Source organism: Cavia porcellus, unplaced genomic scaffold, assembly GCF_034190915.1.
Source record: "Cavia porcellus strain 051 isolate PalLab524CR breed Dunkin Hartley unplaced genomic scaffold, mCavPor4.1 scaffold_7, whole genome shotgun sequence".
Taxonomy (NCBI): Eukaryota; Metazoa; Chordata; class Mammalia; order Rodentia; family Caviidae; genus Cavia; species Cavia porcellus.
This window is the reverse complement of record NW_026947490.1, coordinates 13,140,926-13,160,289: the sequence shown is the minus strand read 5'-3', so window position 1 is coordinate 13,160,289 and position 19,364 is coordinate 13,140,926. Positions and strand designations below refer to the sequence as shown.

Below are 19,364 nucleotides of genomic sequence, written 5' to 3'. Positions count from 1 at the left end.
CCGCCCCACGGAAGGACGAGGCAGAGGCCATGCAGTAACATTCCCCTTTAATAGCCTGCTATGATCTCCGGCGGTGGAAAGGGGGGTTGCCTGGGCCCAGCTAGCTATCCAGGCCCCTGGCCTTCACACCCCACAGCCCAGAGTCGGGGGCTGGAAAGCACCCATCGTGGGGCTAGACAAACCAATTCATTTCCCATCGCTGAAAAGGTCGGGGGTGGAAGTGCCGACCAGAATCAAGTGGTGGTTAAAAAAAAATACCTAGGGGCTGGTGGCAAGGAGGGGAGGCAAGGCCAAGGCAGAGATTCCTCCAAGGCCATATCCCACCCACCTCCCGTGTCCCCCAATAAATATTTGCAGGGGATGCCTGGGCTGGTGACCCTGGCAGGGTGGGTATGTGCAGACCCTATTTCAGGCAGCGCTCAAAATAGATGGAGCCAATGTAGCCACCTCGCATGGAGCGCTGCACGTTCTGCTCAAATAGCCGCCGGTTGTTCTGCAGGACTTCAGCGGCCTCCTTGTTCAGTGGGTCCTCGGGGTTAGGCTCCTGTAACCAGTATAAGTAGGGTTAGTTGGCCCAAGGGCAGAAGGCCAACATTCCCTGGCCCCAAATGACCACATCTACTCACCAAGAAGAGATACTGCAGGCCATAAATTATGGAGTTTATCGTAAGGACTGGCTTCCAGTCCTCTCTGTGGACAAAGAGCACCAGGGTGAGGTATACTGAGTAGGAATGAGATTGTCACAGGCCCTGCTGGTTGGTACTGGACAAGTCAGGTTCACAGAATGCAGAATGCAAGTATGAAAAGCCAGGGGAAGGCTTGGTGCAGGACAGGCCATGGGGAAAGCCAGTTAGAAGGATGACTTTGCCACAGTGGGAGGGAAGGGACAGTGATATGGTGCCCACAAAATGATGGGGGGGGGGTGGCTAACAAGTAGACCTGGGAAGGGCACTAGAGGGCCAGTGCTCTCACCTGAGGATGTTGAGGCAGACGTTGCCCTCGAGGTCAATGTTGGGGTGATAAACCATAGTCTCACACTTCACCTTGGGGGGGTCATGTGGGTAACCTTGGCCCACCTGACTCCAAGGAAAGAGAACAGAGGTGGGGAAGTGCTTGGCATAGTCTTAGCTGCTGCCTCTTTAGTCAACAGAACCACCTCTGCCCATTTGGGACTCACCTTAAAACTGAACACAAACTTTCCACTCTTATAGAAGCCCTGGATAGAAAAAAGAGAAAGTGGAATTAAAAGCCATTCATTATTTTACAGGGCCTGCACGTTTCCCTCCTCCCAGTAGAACCATCCTCATCTATTCCTGGGAATCCAGTCATATATGCTTTTACCTCATCAGGACAGATAACCAGCTTGAAGTTGAGGAGGTCGTCTGGGTCTGAGAAGCTGATGTCACACGTTTTGGGCAGGTTTAGTTCGTTTATATCTGTGTTGGGGAAGCAGAAGTAGGGGGACAGAAAGGGAGAGTAACAAAGATGGGCCAAGTGAGAGAAAGGGAGCTCTTGGCAGGTGTCAGCAGAGTGCCTATGGCCTCCTGTGTCTCCAGGTGGGCTCTTCTGGATACACATGCCAAATCTGTGTCTTCCAATGTTCCACCTTCTGGGACAAGATGAATCCTAATCCCTGAAACCCACAGCTGTCAGTGGCCCCAAACTGGCTCCCAAATGCCCCCAACTCACATGTGGCCTGCACCTCAAAGTTCTGGCCTCCAACAGCTTCTGAGCACTATAGACCTTAAACTTCCCAACCACGACCTCAACTCTGTTGTGTAACTGTCCACCTAAACCCAAGGACGCTGAATCCCCCCATCCCCAGTCCCATCACTCCCCTCAGAGTATTCCAGTTTCACTTCTTTGGGTGCATCCCAAACTCAGGTTTCTATGTAATCTTACACTCTCAAATCCTCGCCCCCAACTCCACTCTGATTCCGAGGTCTGCAGCATGATGGCCTATACTCTCTCTCTCCTACCTTTAGTAGTTAACTCCCCCAACTCCACATCCCTCTCTCCTCCACCTGTCACCCCAAACCCTGTCCAACCACAAATTATACGCTAAATCATCCTTCACTTGTGTCCCCAATTCCTGGCCCCTGCTACCCTTTCTCTTCTGGGTCTCGCCCCAAACCCAAGTTCGAGTCTGAACTTCTGTCTTTCAGCACCCCCAATACTCAGATTCCGGTTACCCAATGCCGGACGCCCGACCTCCCCAACAGTCCTCCCCTCCCCCGGCCCTGGCGACCACCGTGTGCCCTCCTCCCACGCCGCGGTTCTCGGCCCAGGCCCCCCACCTCGACCCAGTCCCACCCCGACGCCCTACCCTTCTGGATCCGCAGCTGCGCTGCCGACGCCTTCTTGCTGCTGCCCTTGGTGCCGCCAGCAGACTCCTCCTCCTTCTTCTGCTGCTTCAGCGAGAACAGCTTGATCATCCTGCCGCCGCCGCCGCTGCTGTCGCCGCCGCCGCGGGGCTCGGGACCCTGGCTACCGGCCCCCCGCCGCCTCCCGCGTCGCTTCCGCTCCTAGGACCCGCTACCGCGGCCTTCTTCGCCGCTGCCGCCGCCAGCCAGGCCTGCCGCGCTTCCTCGCGCGGCCCGCCTCGGCTCCCGTAGTCCGGCTCTGGCCTGGCCTGGCGCCTCGGGCTTCCTCGGCAGCACTCGGCTATTGTCGGACCCGCCTGGCCCCACCCCACTTCCCCGTCTCTCCTTCCCTTTCCCGCTCAGGTCTTGTGAGGCCCAGCGGAAGCTTTAGGCGCGGAGTTTGCTGAGTTTCCCCGTTTTACTGCTCCCTCAGAGAGGAGGCTGCGGTTCAGGGTGGAAGAAGGAGAGGCGGCAGCCGCAGTGGCAGCAGCGTACAGAAGAAGGATGGGCTTCCGCGCTTCGACGCGGAGGTCGGCAACGGCCTCGGGCGACTATGCACCTCGGATTTTTCCGTCGCCTGCCCGCTTCGGGTCTTCCTGCCCGGCCTGTCCTGTGCGCCTGCGCAGCCCCTAGCAGTTCAGCTACGGGTTTGGGATTCCGGCTTCTTCGTCAGGGTTCGAGTGTTTCCGTTTGCCTAGATGACGTTTCGGCTGTCCCGCAGTCACTTCCTGGGGTGCTCGCCCGCCGGGCAGGAAGCGGTACGTGCTGCCATCTTTGAGTGGAGCAGATGGTTGGCGCTAGGTCTCGGTCAGCCCATCTCTTGTTGCGCTTCGTCTCTGCGCGGTTGGGTCACATAAGGTCGTTTCACACAAGAGTCATAAAGAAAAGTCCGGGGGAGGCCGGGGACATTGGCCAGAGGGTACAGGGTAGAGCATCTCTAGTGTCCCCTCGCAAACTCAAGACTCCTTTTCGTGGAGATTCCAATCGAGGTAAACAAAACATTGTTTGATGGGCTAAGGAAGGAGGATTACTGAGACCAGGAGTTCTGGGACACGTAGCGAGACTTCATTTCTTAAAACAAGCAGACTCGTACCAGAGGTGGTGAGCACGGTGAAATTTACTGCCCAGGGTGGACTCGAGGGATGGAGTGCCCAGAGTTCGGGCCCAGACGCCAGAAGAAGCTCTGCTCCTTGTAGGTCCGCGCCAATCTGCTCCGCAAAAAAAGGGAGCTCTGGGCAGAGTGCTTGTGTTCTTTTGGGTCTTTGTCGTGTCTGGGCTTAGAATCTCTAGCTGGGCTTTTCTGCATACTCAACACCGTCACCAAGGAAATCAGCATTCTGGATGGGCGGTCCCCCTCCAACAAGCACAGAGTCCCTATCTGTCCGCTGCTTGCCCCCGCTGCATATCATCGTAGCCTCCTTTCTTCAGCCCAGGAGAACTGCGCTCTGGAGGGGCTGGGCAAGGATGGGTATGCAGACAGCTTAGATTTGGTGCTACATGACTTCCACCATCGATCCCTTACTCAGCTGTCTGTGTGAAGGGCTGTTTTGTTTGTTTTTGAGGGTCAGTCTGGCCTACTTGCCATGTGGGTCAGTCTGGCCTTGCACTCACTTTGTATCCCAGGCTGGCCTCATAACTCACAGCAGTTCTCCTGCCTCAGCTCCTAAGTGCTGGGATTACAGGTATGCCACTACACTTGGTTTGTGCTGATTATTTTCCAACAAGTATTTTCACAGGACCATTGACCTGATGGTGGTTTCAGTGCCCAATGTTCAGTGGTTCCCGTTGGCCAGCCTGGTCTGTGTGTGCCATCCTCCAGTTCATTGTTGAGGCCTACCTACTAGGGCCCATCTAGTAGTGGATTATTGGTCCCCAAGTAAGGGATGCTTTTTACCCAGAGCTAGGCCTCTGTGGTCTCCATCAGATTTCACTATCCATCAGGAAAAATGGGGTCATAAGGTTCAGACCAGGAAGAAAGGGATGGCCATATGGGAGCCAGGAACTGAGCTATGTGTGCAACTATGCACATACATAGGAGTTAATACAGGGAAGCCTGTAGTTTTCGATGTGAGGGGCAGGAGAAAGCAAGGGAGTCTGAGTGGAGGTGCTATGAACATAGGTGGTTGGAACCAGGGTGCTGAGGAGAGAAGTAGATAGAATCAGGGATTAGGTTTAGGTGAGAATAACTACATAAACAGCATTGTGAAGAGCACTGCTGGGTTTAAGGGCCAAGAGTAGGGCAGCAAGTAGTGGTCAGGCACTTTTTTTTTTTGTCTTTTTGAGACAGGATCACTGACCTTGCACTTGCCAGGCAGGTGCTTATGCCACTGAGCTAAATCCCCAGCCCGGCTTTTTTGGTACCAGGAATCAAATTCAGAACCTTGAGCTTGCTAAGCAGATACTGTGCCACTGAGCTATATCTCTGGTCCTGGCCAGGCAATTGTTATAGCTGTTCTACTGACTAGGGCCTGTGGGCTTTCTCCTAGCTTTTTTTTTTTTTTTTGAGGGGAGAAGAGTATGGGGATTGAATCAAGGAGTATTCTATTACTTTGCTATACCCCCAGACCTTTTTATTGTTTAACTTTTAATTTATTGTAGTATTGGGAATTGAAATATCCCCAGTTCTTTTATTAAAACATGTTTTTTTTTTAAGTTTAACTTTTTTAGGCAGGATCTTGCTATGTAGTCCAGGCTGGCCTCAAATTTGAGGCATTCCTCCTACCTCAGCCTCCTCAGTGGTGGGTTATACGGATATACCACCACACCTGGCCATTTGAGATAAGTTCTTGCTGAATTGTGCAGGTGGACTTGAACTTCAGGTCCACCTCCTGTAGTTTCCCAGAGTGCTGGGAGTACAAGCAGTACCACCATGGCTGTGTTATTTTTTAAAGTTCAAGAGTCTTGCTAAGTGTTTTAGGCTAGCTTCAAAGCCTACTGCCTCTGCATCCTGAGTAGCTGGAATTATATGTGTGTGCTACCATACACCAGCCTCTAGATTGCTCTTACAGCTGTGACTGCAGGGATGAATGGCTGTTCTGCTCAGGCTATCATTTCTGTCACTTGGCTGCTGGGCAGCCCATCATCACCCCTCTTTGAATCTGGATTCTGTAGATTATGGCCCAGCATCTTTGGTGATTGGAGGGAATGGTGCTATGAGTATAGGTAGTAGAGAGTCCAGAGACCATTCACTGTGTCACATAAGAGTGGCTTCTGGTTCAGGCTGGCTTGTATGCTTCCCCTGAGGCCAGGACCTGGTCAGGGAGATAACTTAAAGTGATAGGAAAGTTCAGCTACCTCTGGAAGCAGCTTGGACACACAGGTCTCATGTTCTTGATCCTGATACTACATAGACAAGTCAAGCTGACACCCACCCAGCATAGGCCCTTGACTCAGGTTTGGGGCTCAAGCATGAGGAGGACCCTCTGACCCCTGTTACTGGTACCCACCAAGAGGAGGAAGCAGATTGTGTCAAGAGTCTGTTCAGAGGGAAGAGGAACATGGCTAGGATATCTGAGGCAATGGGACAGTGTCCTGGGGATGCCAGATCTGAGTCTGTGATACTGGCTCCATATCTGTCTGCATCCACATAAACTGTCATTTCACTGTCTATGGCACTTGCTGAATGCCCAGGGATGGAGACTTCCCAGGATGAGGAGGAAGCTGTGGGTGATGAAAACAATCATCAGAAGGTGGAGGAACTGGTCATAGGCCTGCAGCCTGTGCTCCCCAGACTACTGGGGACCCACGTGCAGGGTACTCCATCCTCAGTACTGCTGGTTGTAAACACACAGGAACAGAAAATCTCCCAAGTGTCTGAACTTCCAGGTAACATCTTCCAGCCTTTAAACCCAGAAAATAGCTTCCTAGGTTTTTAGGAGTCTTGAAAACACGTCCTCAGTCAGGATCTCACTTGCCAACTGTCAGTTTACTAATTCTGCTGCATCTGATGATGTTGACTGGCTGAGATGGGGACTGGGCTAATTCAGGTCATCTCTTGGGGGCTAACTCCAAGGACAGTCATGGTGGGAATGGATATACAGGTTCAAGTCATCACAGGCCAGGCAAGGGGCCACCCTGAAAATTGGGAGTTGGTGTGGTCCTTGTGACTAAAAGGGGATGGATCCTGGATTCACAGCTGATAAACCGCACAGGGCCACTGATGGGGAGAAAGCTTTTGGCTGTGAGTATTGTGAGAGTAGGGTGTTAGTACAATGAAGGTGATAGAACAGCTGAATTGGGAGTAGAGAGGTGGTATCAGGAGCTACCAGCCTTGGCTTTGGTCAAAGTGGTGGACTTGGTGAGCTTTGCAAGTCAGGAATTCTGGGGACTGGAGTGTTCTAATTCTTGTGGGGAGGGGTGGCCTTTGTGTTGAGGGAATACAAGGGCTGGATTGCTAGTTAAGCTCCTGTCTCTGGGGTCTGTACTTGTCTACCTGGGTCTCACTGTGCAGGGCAGGGACTCTACAGATAGATCCCCTTCAGCTCAATCTGTGAGGGATAGAGGCCACTGGGGCTAGGGGGCAACAGCATAATGCAGTCCTTCTGGGAGCAGCACATTTGTTACATCCTTGTCATCCAGGTCACTAGATTCTTAAAGGAATCACACAAATGCCTCCTCATCAGGAATCTTGGCCTAGGCCCAGCCTCTAGGGGCAGCCTAGGGCCAGCCAACAGCCCAAAGGGTCTCCATGCTGGCTAAGACTTTGGAATCAATCCTGTTGGCAGTACCTTCTCCTCAGGGACTCCTCTAAATTCCACCTCCTGGACAGCTTGACTACCCTTTTCAGTTCCTCACCAGCCACCTGCCATCCACTTAGCACCTCTGTTGAGACATCTGTTGTGGTTGTCTACATTAAACCTCGTTGGTGGATGCTCACAGAGAACAATTTTCTCCTCTGGGGGCTGTCCTCTGGGACACTGGCTGCCCCATAGAAGGCAAGACTCAAAGAACGTGCACTGCACAGGTGACACCGCAATCTCTGTCCACCATTTATTGAGCGCCTGCAAGGCCCAGTCTGCGCTATGCTGCTACTCTGCACTGTGCACACGCTGGTGCTGGAGGAGTTTGGTACTGTAGTGGAAGCGGCGACCACAGTCCTGGCAGGCGAAGGGCCGCTCTCGTCGGTGTGTGCGCATGTGCTGTGTGAGCGTGGGCCTCTGGCGGAAGGCCTTGCCGCACTCAGGGCAGGCATAAGGCCGCTCACCTGTGTGGATGCACCGGTGCTGTGCCAGGTTGGCACGCTGACGGAAGTGCTGGCCACAGTCAGCGCAGGTGAAGGGACGCTCGCCGGTGTGTACACGCTGATGCTCGGTGAACCGCGACACCTGTGCGAAGCTCAGGCCGCAGTCATCACAGTGGTGCGGCTTCTCACTGTTGTGTGTTCGCTGGTGGTGTGTGAGCTTGAGCCGCTGACTGAACCGCTGGCCACAATCTGGGCAGGCGAAGGGCTGCTTGCCTGTATGCACACGCAAGTGCTGCGTGAGTGTGGGCCGCTGGCGGAAAGCCTTGCCGCATTCAGCACAGGCAAAAGGCCGTTCGCCTGTGTGGATGCGCTGGTGCTGTGTGAGGTTGGAACGCTGACGGAAGCTCTGCCCGCAGTCGGCGCAGATGAAGGGGCGCTCGCCGCTGTGCACGCGCCGGTGTTGCAGTAGCACAGCCCGGCGGCCAAAGCGCTCGCCACACTCTGTACAGCCAAAGCACTTATCCCCGGTGTGCACGGCTTGATGTTCTAGTAGCACAGTGTGGCGTGTGAAGCTCTCATCGCATTCGCTGCACGGGAAGGGGCCTGGGGGCTCCGGTGCGCCAGCAGCGGCAGGAGGCATGGGGCACGCGCCTGGGGGGTCACTGTGCATGCGTTGGTGCTGCAGAAGGTTGGCTTGCTGGCGGAAGCGCTGGCCACAGTCGGTACAGCGGAAGGGCTGCTCGCCGGTGTGCACGCTCCGGTGCTCCTCCAGCTGTGTGCGGCGTGCAAAGCTCTGGCCGCAGTCGCAGCACACGAAGGGCCTCTCCTTTGAGTGGGTGAGCTGGTGGCGCAGCAGGTGCGAGCTGCGGCTGAAGCTGCGGCTACACTCATCGCACACAAAAGGGCGCTCGCCTGTGTGGATCTTCTGGTGCCGCAGCAAGTTGCTGCGTTGACTGAACACCTTGCCACACATGTCGCAGCGACCACCCCGGCCTGGTCCAGTACCCGAGTTAGGCCTGCCTTGGACCTGGACTGAGTGCCACAGGCCTGTGGCTGGGCGGGGATCTTCTTCGTCTGTGCTGTGGTTGCTGTTGCGCGAGGGCCGGCCCAAGTCCCAGGGAAGCTGGAGGTGTGGGCTCAGTGCTGCCAGCCCCACGGAATCTGTTTGGATCACAAAGCCTGCATGGAGGGAGCCCTTCCGGAGACAGGGCCCTCTCCCAGGACCCACATAAAACTTGGGAACAAGGGCTCTATCAGTGTAGGCTTCTCCTAGGGGACTGTGGGACAGAGCCCAGGATGAGGAGGAAGGCTGGGGCATGTGAAAAGACCGTGTCTGCTTAAGTCAAGCATGGGGTGGGCACCAGGATAAAAGTGGGCAGGTGGCAAGACCAGTAGAAAGGGATGGGCAGGGAAGCCAGGCTCCTGAGCTTTGTCTGAGAAACCTGGGGTACACCTGAGCAGACTGCACACAGGTTCTGGGAGCCTGCACACAGGGACCTGGACCTGCAGATGACCAACACAGAGCCCGACTCTGCAGTAGGGATGTGGGGCTAGCCATGCCCATCATGTGCATCCTGTGTCAAGAGACTGGGTGGGGGAGAAAGTGTCAGCAAAGGTAACTGAGGAGAGGCTGGAGGTTACACCAAGAAGACAGAATAAAATACAGAAGAATAACAAAAGGACCAAAGGAGTGAGGGCCATAGCAGACTATAATCCATTAGCCATCTCAGAAAAGTCAGATAAATATAATTCATCAAAGGAATCAGCTAAATCTTAGGGTCAAAGGACAAGTGAGAATTTAGGAAATTTCTCAGAGCCAACAGCTAATTAACTTCCTAAGAGTTTCAGTAAATAACAAAGACACTTGGTCAAAGTATGTCAAAAGAGAGATGTAACTGTTTAAGCCCATCAAATATGCTCAGTCATCCCCCTCCCCTCTCAGCCATACTTTGGTCTAGTAATCCTTTTGTAGTTTTTGAGACATGATCTCACTGTGTAGTTCAGGGTGGCCCTGAATTCATTATTGTAGCTCAGGCTGGTCTGGAACTCAGAGTGACCCTCCTTCCTTAGCCTCTTAAGTGCTGAGGTTATAGGCCTGTGCCACCATGCTCAGCCTGGCCTAGGAATTCCAACTGCACTTTTAGGTGTTTCTCTAACAGCCATGTTCCTCTTTGTGCTAAATGATCTTTGTGCAATTTTAATTTTTCTTGTGGTGTTCAGGAGTAACCTGAGTCCATCAGGTATTAAGCTGCATCCTTGGCTCTTTTTAAATTAAGTAATTAATACTGTTATTATTTTGTGGTACTGGGAGTTGAGTCTAGGCCTTCATGATGAATTGCATTCTAAGTCCTTAACATTTTTTTAAATTGTGTGAAAGGGTGTTGCTAAATTGCTAAGTTGCCCAAGGCATGGTTCAGACTGGTCATCTTCCTGCTTCAGCCTCCAGAGCCCAGGGATTGCAGACATTTGCCATATATTTGTCATGCACAGTGCTTTCCAGTGCACCAAAGAGAACCCAAAAGTACTGTATGTCAGTAGGATCCGAATGGACAGATAAAATTGTGTTCAGAAGTATCACAGTGCTCTGTGGGGCTTTGCAAAGACCTAGGGCGCCCCCTGCTGTTCTCTGAAGTGAGAAAAGCCAGGTGAAAATTGCTAGGTTTAGGACAGGGTGGGTAATAGGTAGTTTTTTCTTTTTACTACATGTGGATTCTTTTTCTGTACTGGGTATTGGAACTCTGGGCTTTTGCACTGAGCTACATCCACACCCCTTTCCTGGTTTCTTTTGTTTTTTAATTTTGAGCTGGGCATGGTGGTGTGGTACTTGGATTGCTGTGAGTTTGAGACCAGCCTAGGCTACACAGTGACTTTTAAGGCCATACAACCAAAAAAAAAAAAAAAAAAAAAAAAAAAAAAGGAAATCAGCCTGTGCTCATCAGTTATGTAATATTTAACTACTTAACTATAGGAATAGTTTAAAGAAATGTATTCTTAAGTGATTCTGTTGTGTGAACATCACAAGTAATGGCTATGTCAGTAGCAATCTTTCTCTGTGTGTGTTTGGGATTGAACCTAGGCCCTCACATGGGGTAAGAATGTACTCTGCTACTGAGCCACACCCCTAACTCCAATGGTCAATGTAACTTTTTTTTTTTTTTTTTAAAGACAGGGTCTTGCTATTAGGTCAGGCTGATCCTGAATTTACTTTGTAGCGCAGGATGGCTTCTTGCAGCAATCCTCCTGCCTCAGCCTTCTGAATGTTGGGATTACAGGTGTGCATCACCACACCTGGCCATATAATGTTGCAAAGCACGATTGTGTGTTAGTAAGTGAACCTCTATGAATCACTGGTCCTGGCTGAGGCCCACAGTGGCCTGTGATGCCAGAGATACCTCAGGAGGCAGGATATGGACATGGCTGAGGATACCTGGCTCACACACCAATTGAGAGACTGCAGCTGCAGGTATCTCACTCCTGCAGTCTCACTCCTACCATAAATGTCATTATGGAGGTAAGATGATTCTCCTAAATTGGCATAATTTACTATGAAGTGACTCCCAAGGTCCTGCTCATTTCCCGAGCTTTGTTCAGTATCCTTGCTCTTTGTTTGGAGATGGAATAAATATGGATGGTACAGAGAAGCTGTTTGTCTTAACCCTTGTGATAGCCGCAGAGTCAAGAACTCTGAAAGAGGGTTTTAATCCTCCTTCAGCCCTAAAATCATACCCTTTGTCTCATTTATTTAAGCCTTTGATGTACACTGTTAGGGAGATTGGGGAACTGGGTTAGACCCCAATAATAGTGTTTGTGGTTAGGGTTGGCCAAAACATTGTTATGTGGCATATGACTGCATATACATGAGTTTGCTCCTTTGCATAGACTCTTCCTAAGAGGACACAAAAGAAACTGACAGTGTCAAGCCAGATGTGATGGTGCTTAGATACATACTAAGCTAGCACTGGAAAAGCTCAAAAGAAAACAAAAACCAAGCCTGTTTTACTCTCAAGGTTCTATTTGTTTGTCTTTTATGGACAGAGTCAGGCTGAGCTTGAACTTGTGGTAATCCTCCTGCTTCAGCCTCCTGAATGCTGAGATTACAGGTGTGGGCCACTATGCCTGGCACTCCCAAGGTTCTAAAAGTCCATGAGTTGGAGGCACCAGGCATCTCTGGTCAAGAAGCTCCAGGACTGGGGTTGGGCAGGGCTCTGCTCTGGGTTCTTCACAGAATGCTTAGCCCACAGTGTACCCCTCATGGCTCTGATTCCTGGGTTTTCCTCCATCTTAACAGAAGGCTGTGTTGAGGTCAAAGCACACTGAGAATGTGGAAGTTTAGGGAGCAGTAAGTCTGGGTGCCAAGACATTACAGGAACCTGATTGGGAACTCAGAGGAAAACCTAATGGAGTTCACAACAGAGACCCTCAGCCAGATTACCCTATGACTCTTTCAGTGACAACTACTTAGATTTTGGACCCTGCTCACCTCCCTCCCAGAAATCAGGGTTCTTAAGAACCAGTTCTTCCACATCCCCCAGACCTTATACCACAGATAGTAAGATCCACATTTAAACAACTTGGGAAAAAGGCCATACTGGGAGAAGAAAGCTTAGTGAAGCAAGTCATTGCTGTCCTCAGAGAGATAACTGATAGAACAACAGGAAGCAATTGTAAAAGTGAACATCTAAAGAGTTAAAATTCTTTTGGAGATTAAATAATTGCTAGCAGAAATAAAAATCTCAAGTATCAGAGATATAAATATGACAGGTGACTGAGGATTTAGTTCAATGTCATAAGCATCTGGCTGGCAAGTGTGAGGTCATGAGTTTGATTCCCAGTACCGAGAGAAAGAAAGAGAGAGAGAGAGAGAGAGAGAGAGAGAGAGAGATTCAGACAGACAGAGACAGACATCTATCTCAGAAACGGAATAAAACAATGGAGGGAAAGAAACATTTTAAGGCAGCTTTCTACAACTGAAAGATGTAAACTTCAAACTGAATAGGTTCATTAAGAATACTGATAGAAAGCTCTGACATTGAGCTAATAAAAATAGTTCTGAAGCTGGGTGTGATGGTACATGCCTGTAATCTCAGCACTTTGGGAGGTTGAGGCAGGAGGACAGTAAACTCAAGCCCACTCTCGGCAATCTAGCAAGACTCTGTCTCAAAAAATAAATGTAGGACTGGGGATATAACTTAAGGTAAAGGTCCTATGTTCAATCACCAGTACAGTACTTGGAAAAAACCCAAAAACAAAAAAGAAATTTGGGGTTGGGGAGGTATATTGTAGCTCAGTGGTAGAGCACTTGCCTAGCATGTGTGAATTCAATTGCCAACATAGGTAGAAAGCATCTTCCAATCAAACTTCCATCTAATGATACAATGTTAAAGATTAGACAAATATGTTTTAGGTATGTAACAACTAAAAATCCACAGGAAGCCCTGTCAACACAAAGAGTAAACTAAGATAGGAGATCATGGTCAGGATCCTAGTTTTTCCTTGCTAGGCTCCTCTGCTGTGTCAAGGCCTCTTCTGTTCTATCAACCTGCTCCTCATACCACAACTGGACCTTTTCTGCCCTGATACCTGACCAGCAGAACCTAGGATACCAGGACTGGAAGAGGATGCCAGTATGGGAAACACAAGCTTGATTCTCGAGAGAATCAAGAGAACCCACTGCCTCCTCATAGCAGAATCCCCGGAAGCGCAGGCGTGCAGCCTCAGGTTCCAGATCCCAGAGAGCAGGTTTATGGTTAGGAGGAGCCATAGGATCCATGGCAGAGTGGTCTGGAGAAGAGGAAGTTTGGGTACCTGGAGAGAGCAGCCTAGTTGTGCCGGGAACAGGGTAGATGAATGTGGGGTTCCAGACCCACCATGGCTCATGTTTCACTCACCTGGGAAGAAGAGGCCCCCAGAGTCCTCATGCCACAGGGCCCTAGGCTGCTCCCTCCATGAGGGCCCCTCAGGCCTGGTGTCACTGTGGGGAGAGGTCAGCTCCAGCGCAGTCTCGTATCCCTGAAACCACAGTGGTCACAGCTCATCTGCGGGGTGGGCATAGGGAAGGACTTACTGGCATTCACCATGGAGGCTTGAGGCAGGGAATAGGTTGCATTTTATGTATGGCTCACCTGGGCCTCAGGTAGGAGAGCAGGTACAGGTAAAGGCCCAGACTCCAGCAACTCTAGGGAGAAAAATGAGTCAGGAAGCCTGAAGATACTCCCACCCCACCACTCTTCTCAGTGGCATGACAGGTGCCAACATCCAAGTGCTAACCCAGGCAAGAGGGAAACCTGTAAGAGCTGAGGAATGGAGAGGGCAAGGTGGGGCAGCTGACAGCCTGGATTGGGCATGGGGAAATGGAAAGGACACTAGAAGTCCAGGGCTCAGACTGCTGAGGGCTGGGGTGGGCCTAAGGTTGAGCCTTTGCAGCCCTGTGCACGCAGGATGGCCTTGTATGTATGTCCACCCATGAATGGATATGTGCAATATGAAGGTGGATGAAGAGGGTACTTGCCACAGCAGCACCCATTTATACCAGCCTATTCCCTAGCTGCCAATGCATGTCCTTCACTGATCTGATATCAAGAAATCCTAGAGTCTGCTCTCTATTTGGGGGACAGCTGTAGAAATAGGGCTGTAGCTTGTAAGGGGCAGAGATGAGATGGTTGGACTAGAGAGGAAAACTGATTGGGTGGGAGGTATGAGCCAAGGCACATGGAAACCGTTTTGTCCAGCAGGCCCAGCCCACTTTGTTTGCTCTCACCTGGCTCTTCTGTAACCTCTGGTTCCTCTTTCACCTGAAATGCCAGTGGCAATTCCTCCACAGCCCCAGGAGGTGTCTCACGTCCAGGGTCTGGAGTTTGAGGTAAAGGCTGGAAGCTGGAAGGCTCCATCTTCTCTGACAGGACCTCCTGGCCTTGCACCTGGACTGTGACCTGGGGAGATGCCCCCACCAAGCAGAGAGTGGGACTGGGTACAAGTGGGATGGGGCTCATGGGTACCACTTCACTTTAGGACTCAAGTTGACATGCTTAGTACTGACTGATGCAGTCCTTCAAGATCCTACCTCTTGTAGGCCTGGAACAGGGAGCAAAAGAATCACCTGCAGGTTCTCTAACACCTATTGCTGCACAGTGCCCTCCCTTTCTCCCATTACCCTGCAGCCCACATATACACAGGATTTCAGCTAATGCGGGAATAGGCTATGTAGAACTCTCCTGCCCTGAGCAGCCTCACACAGGGTCTCTGATGTAGGTGGTCACTTATGTACTGTGCAGTATGTGTGTGTGGCTTGACACAGCACTCCCTAGTGTAATGCAAAGCAAGACAATGTTCCATCCCTGAACTTCCATGCAGGCCATTGACTCACCCATCTCCGAGGTCCACCTAGCTCCCATCGGAGCCTGTCAACCAAGTCAGCGGCCTCTCCAGGACTACTCGGCTGCCGCTCCTGCACTTGGGCCTGGATCTCAGGGGGTAGCACACCCAGGAATTGCTCCAGCACCAGCAGCTCCATTATCTGCTCCTTAGAGTGCAATTCTGGCTGCAGCCACTGGTGACACAGCTCTCGAAGCTGGACCAAGGTCTCCTGGGGACCCACTGCCTCCTCATAGCAGAATCCCCGGAAGCGCAGGCGTGCAGCCTCAGGTTCCAGATCCCAGAGAGCAGCTTCTTCCTCTTCCTCAGAATCCTCCAGCTTCACCATGACAGGTTCATTATCTTCTGGAGGTCCTAGCATGGTGAGCCTCATCAGGAACACCAGGTCAGGTCTGCCAAGTCAGTGTCTATACCTAGTGAAGGAACAAAAGGAGGCTGATGCAGTAAGGGGAAACTGGCAGTGAATGCATCTTGAGAATGTACTGTATGGTGTGTTGTTCAAACCACAGAACTGCCCCATGTGGAAGAGAGATGAGGAAACTAAGACACAGAGACCACAACCCAGGGACTTTTTCTGGAGTTTTCTTCAGCTTGGCTTGTGCAGAAACTCTGAGCTCTCCACCCCCACCCCAAACAGCCTGTTAAAAGCTGGGCATGGTGTCATACTCTTGTAATCTCAGCACTCAGGAGGCTGAGGCTGGAAGATCATAGTGAGACCCTGTCTCAAAATACCAAACTGAAAACAACTGAACTGAACCAAACCAAACCAAGAACGATAAAATCATCAGACTGTTTTCTAGGCCCAGATAACACTTCTGTGCACTTTATACTGCTCTTCAATATTAGTGACCTCATCCCTGCCCTCCCCCTTTACTTGATGGATGGCACCTGTATCAGCACTATTGTTGTCTCCTGTCCCCAGCGTCAGCTCCTCACTGTACTGTCAATGTGCCCACTCAGTCTCTCAGACTTGACCCCCCACTCAGGCCCCACTATCATTCACTCCTAGCCAGGCCCCAGGAGCATGTTTGTGTTATCTGGTTCCCATCCTAAAATGTGTAAACTCACCTGTGTGGCTCCACCCTACCAAGTGCTCCCACCCAACCAACTCTTCATGCCACACAATGGTCCTTCTCAGGCCCCAAACTGAAGTAAGAATAGGATGTGAAGGCCCAAGACCGCTGGGCCAGAAGCCTGCAATGATAGTTCAAGATTCTGATCCTGCCCGCTCAGGGCGCTGTGCCTCTGAAACGCAGTCTCCCCGTCTGCAAATGAGGCTGGCTCCTCCTCCATAGCAGAGCTTTTGTGAACATCTGAGTTTATTAACAGGATGGCACAGCAGTCATCCGTCCTTGGGTGTCATCTATTTCGAGGGCTGCCTGATATCAAGGGTAAAACCGCGGTCCGTAAGATTACAGGTGAACTTGAAACCCAAAGAGAATTTGGTTCATCCCGACGCGGGCGGGTCCGGGCTCAAGTTCCGGAAATACATTTCCCAGAAGCCTTGGAATACAGTTTCCGGTTCGGGCCGCTCTGGCGCCGCCACAGCAACCAAGGGCGGATCTTCCGGAACCTGGTCGTGGCCAGAAGCAGAGACTGAAGCTATTCGCGAGGCCTGCCTTCAGGGAGAACCAGCACTTCCTGGCCTTCCATGTAGCTGTAGTCTGAGTCTCATGTCTTCCCAGCTCCTACCGAACCTTCCCTAGAGAGAGGTCTCGCCCTCACCTCAACTCTCAGCGGGCCACGCCGCATCCTTGAGCATGAGCGCTCGCTGTGCTCCGTCCGCGGCGGACTACGTCTCCCAAGGTGCTCCGCGCCCCGTCAAGGGCCACCCCCCGCCCTTCCCCCATTCTTGTCTACGTTTTTACCCTCCCTCTAGTCCTGCACTCTGAGATTGCGGTGGCTGCGAGGGTCAGGGCGCGCTCCTGGCTGTCTCACGCTCCCCGCCTTCAATCTCGGAGTCCGGCCCCCGCCCATATGCGCAAGCTTCTTGGGGTGCAACTGACGGCCGTCTTGCATTCTTATTTTCGTCGATTCACTACGGGCCTTCCTGGGATCTGCAGGGTTTTGCACCAATCATGGCACTCACAAGGATGCCATCAGCCTGGTAGTTACTGTGGCAACCCCCAGCCGAGGTGTTTCTCTGCCATTTTTCGGGTCACGTAACCAAAATGCTTTCTGGGACATGTAGTCAGCGAAGATTGTATGCGTTTGCGCAGCGCCGGGAGGTGCGGCTGCATTCCCCGGCGGTGGGTGGGCCTGAGCGTCTCCATGGTAACCAGAAAACCGACCTAATAGTCTAACTAGTATAAGGACTGACTAGGATAAGGAGAGTCCCATCAGGAGAGACAGAGACGGGTACCGGCAAGCAGAGAAGCAGCTCAGAGGTGTGCTAGAGGAGGTGGCCGGAGGGAGATAGATGAGAAAGGTATAGTGACCTAAGAGACAGAGGCAAAGGCAGGGAGGGCAGACGTCAAGACCTGAGGATGGAAGCACGAGGGAAGAAAGAGATAGACATGGAACTACAGGAAGATGCTTCGACAGCCTTCAATGATGGGGCGAAAGATGACAAGAGAGGGAGAGCTGGAGGAAGAATTTTTAAGAAAATTTATCTAAAACTTGGTGCTAGAGGTATAGCTCAGTTGACACAGTGCCTGCATGACAAGTATGAAGTCGTGAGTTCAATTCCTGGTACCAGGAAAAAAAAAAAAAAAAAAAAAGCACAGTAAAACAAAGATATGAGCTGAGCATGGTGACACAGTGGTAATCCCAGAACTCTGGGAGGCTGAACGAGGAGGATCATAAGTTTGTGTCTAGTCTGGGCGATTTAGCCAGACCTAGTCTCAGAATTAGAAAAGGACTGGAAAGTGGCTCAGTACAAAGTGTCTGAGCTCAATATCCAGGATCAAAGAGTAGGGCACAAATTTTGGGGGGACAAGGGGGCATGAAAAACATTTTACTAAAAAAAAAAAAAAAAACAACAAAACATTTTACTATGCTGAGGACTAGGCTGTAACTGAGGCCGGTGTGACCTTGCCTTGGGAAAGCAGAAGTATGCAGAGAGCTGTCATGCTTCCTGGCTGCACAGAGAAGGCTCCTATCCTCAGACTTCTTAAGGCAACATAAGATCTGCTGAGGACACAGCACAGGTTGCAGGCATCTGGGGTATAAGGAAGAATTTTTTATTTATCACAGTCAAGTCCACCACATCTTCTTTTGTGCTCCTAGCTGATATGGGCAGGAAAATGACAGACTCCAAAAAATTTTTAAAAAGTGCTTTATTAGCTGAGCTCAGCGGCAGCACTGTCCCATAAAAGCAGCCAGGGAAGTATGCACCGAGCCAGGGGCTGCAGAAAGTTATAAAGTAGCAAGCCACAAGAGGAGGGGTCTTAGGATCAATTTGTCCCCATAAAAGGAACCAGAAAGGCCAACAAGCAGTTACAGAAACCAGGGAGGCAGGGAGAGGGTTACTTGGTGGGTATGTTACAAGGTTGCAACTTAACTTTTACAGGAAGAGAACAAGTTATAATAAATACAGCACATTTTGGTTTTTCGAGCTTTTAACATTCTCCACTGCTTTTGATCATTCAGTCAAATCTTTGACTCTGTTGCATAATCATATGTAGGTAACTGGTTATATCCTTTTTGTCTAAGTATAAACATTTTAACAGCTTGAAATCGGTCCTGATGTGATTTAGAAGGCATTTTATAATACATGGCCTGATGGTCAAAGCCAGTAAGAAGAGAACAATTGGTCCTATTAGAGCTGAGAGTAGGGTGGTTAACCAGCGGGACAGTGAGAATAGGTTTTGAAACCAATTCTGGTCATGTTCAAGGGACATTGTAACCCTTGTCCAAGAAGTAAGAGAAACTAAAACAGGAACATTTTGACAGTTTGAGTTTCAGGGGGTGCTCAGTCCAAGTAACAGTCCACTTATCAGTATCCTGGGTATGCAGAGGAAGGACCTTGATGTTCGAGTGATGTATCCAGGTGGGTTTTCCAGCTACCTTGACAGCCGTGGGAGTGCTGAGAACAACTGTGTATGGTCCAGTCCAACATGGTTCAGGGGAGGAATTGCGAGAATGGTGTTTGAGCAGCACTTGATCTCCTGGGCTTGTGGCCGGAGGGGTCTCTAGTGCATGTTGCTTGGCTTGGTCACAAAAGAGTTGATGGATGCAAGTCAGCACAGGTTGAAGAGCCTGTAGGGACTTAATTAAACTGCAGTTAGCAGTCTGCCAAATGAGTAGTATCAAGGCAGGGGGTTAGGGGTGCCCTTGGACTGCCTCAAAAGGCATTTATTTATATATGGAGTACAATGTGCATGCAGGAGGGGAAAGGGAAGGAGACTCACCCAGTTTTCGCCAGACTCTAAAATCAATTTGCTAAGCATCGCTTTCAGATTTTGGTGCATCCTTTCAACTTGACCTGAACTTTTTTCATATAAAAG

At 50.8% G+C, this 19,364-nt stretch overlaps 3 protein-coding genes across 4 annotated transcripts in view; 1 reads left to right on the top strand and 2 right to left on the bottom strand.

The window, feature by feature from the left end:
- LOC100716153 (insulin-induced gene 2 protein-like) overlaps positions 1-19,364 on the top strand; it is a 182,273-nt gene that overhangs the window by 90,782 nt on the left and 72,127 nt on the right. The window lies entirely within an intron of this gene.
- Ube2m (ubiquitin conjugating enzyme E2 M) lies at positions 31-3,041 on the bottom strand. The gene is made up of 6 exons (XM_003467189.5): positions 2,327-3,041; positions 1,342-1,436; positions 1,178-1,216; positions 973-1,076; positions 627-690; positions 31-544 (listed from the first exon to the last, which is right to left on the bottom strand). The coding sequence occupies exons 1-6, from the start codon at positions 2,433-2,435 to the stop codon at positions 404-406; spliced, it is 552 nt and encodes a 183-aa protein (XP_003467237.2). The 5' UTR covers positions 2,436-3,041; the 3' UTR covers positions 31-403.
- LOC100716713 (myeloid zinc finger 1) lies at positions 7,339-17,092 on the bottom strand. 2 transcript variants are annotated; one of them, XM_063252548.1, is made up of 6 exons: positions 15,985-17,092; positions 14,909-15,329; positions 14,303-14,474; positions 13,668-13,720; positions 13,434-13,554; positions 7,339-8,706 (listed from the first exon to the last, which is right to left on the bottom strand). In XM_063252548.1, the coding sequence occupies exons 2-6, from the start codon at positions 15,287-15,289 to the stop codon at positions 7,391-7,393; spliced, it is 2,043 nt and encodes a 680-aa protein (XP_063108618.1). In that variant the 5' UTR covers positions 15,290-15,329; positions 15,985-17,092; the 3' UTR covers positions 7,339-7,390. The 2 variants fall into 2 exon arrangements, with proteins under 2 accessions (XP_063108618.1, XP_023419755.1); XM_023563987.2 differs by lacking the exon at positions 15,985-17,092 and having other exon boundaries at positions 14,909-15,940.

Excerpts from the sequence above, each read along its gene's own strand:
- LOC100716713 (XM_063252548.1), bottom strand. The coding sequence starts at position 15,289 with ATGAGGCTCACCATGCTAGGACCTCCAGAAGATAATGAACCTGTCATG. Across the intron at positions 14,475-14,908 it reads TAGGTGGACCTCGGAGATGG|GTCACAGTCCAGGTGCAAGG; the intron begins GTGAGTCAATGG and ends GCATCTCCCCAG. Across the intron at positions 8,707-13,433 it reads TGGGGGCCTCTTCTTCCCAG|ATTCCGTGGGGCTGGCAGCA; the intron begins GTGAGTGAAACA and ends TGATCCAAACAG.
- Ube2m (XM_003467189.5), bottom strand. The coding sequence starts at position 2,435 with ATGATCAAGCTGTTCTCGCTGAAGCAGCAGAAGAAGGAGGAGGAGTCT. Across the intron at positions 691-972 it reads GTCTGCCTCAACATCCTCAG|AGAGGACTGGAAGCCAGTCC; the intron begins GTGAGAGCACTG and ends CTTTGTCCACAG. Across the intron at positions 545-626 it reads GCCTGCAGTATCTCTTCTTG|GAGCCTAACCCCGAGGACCC; the intron begins GTGAGTAGATGT and ends TACTGGTTACAG.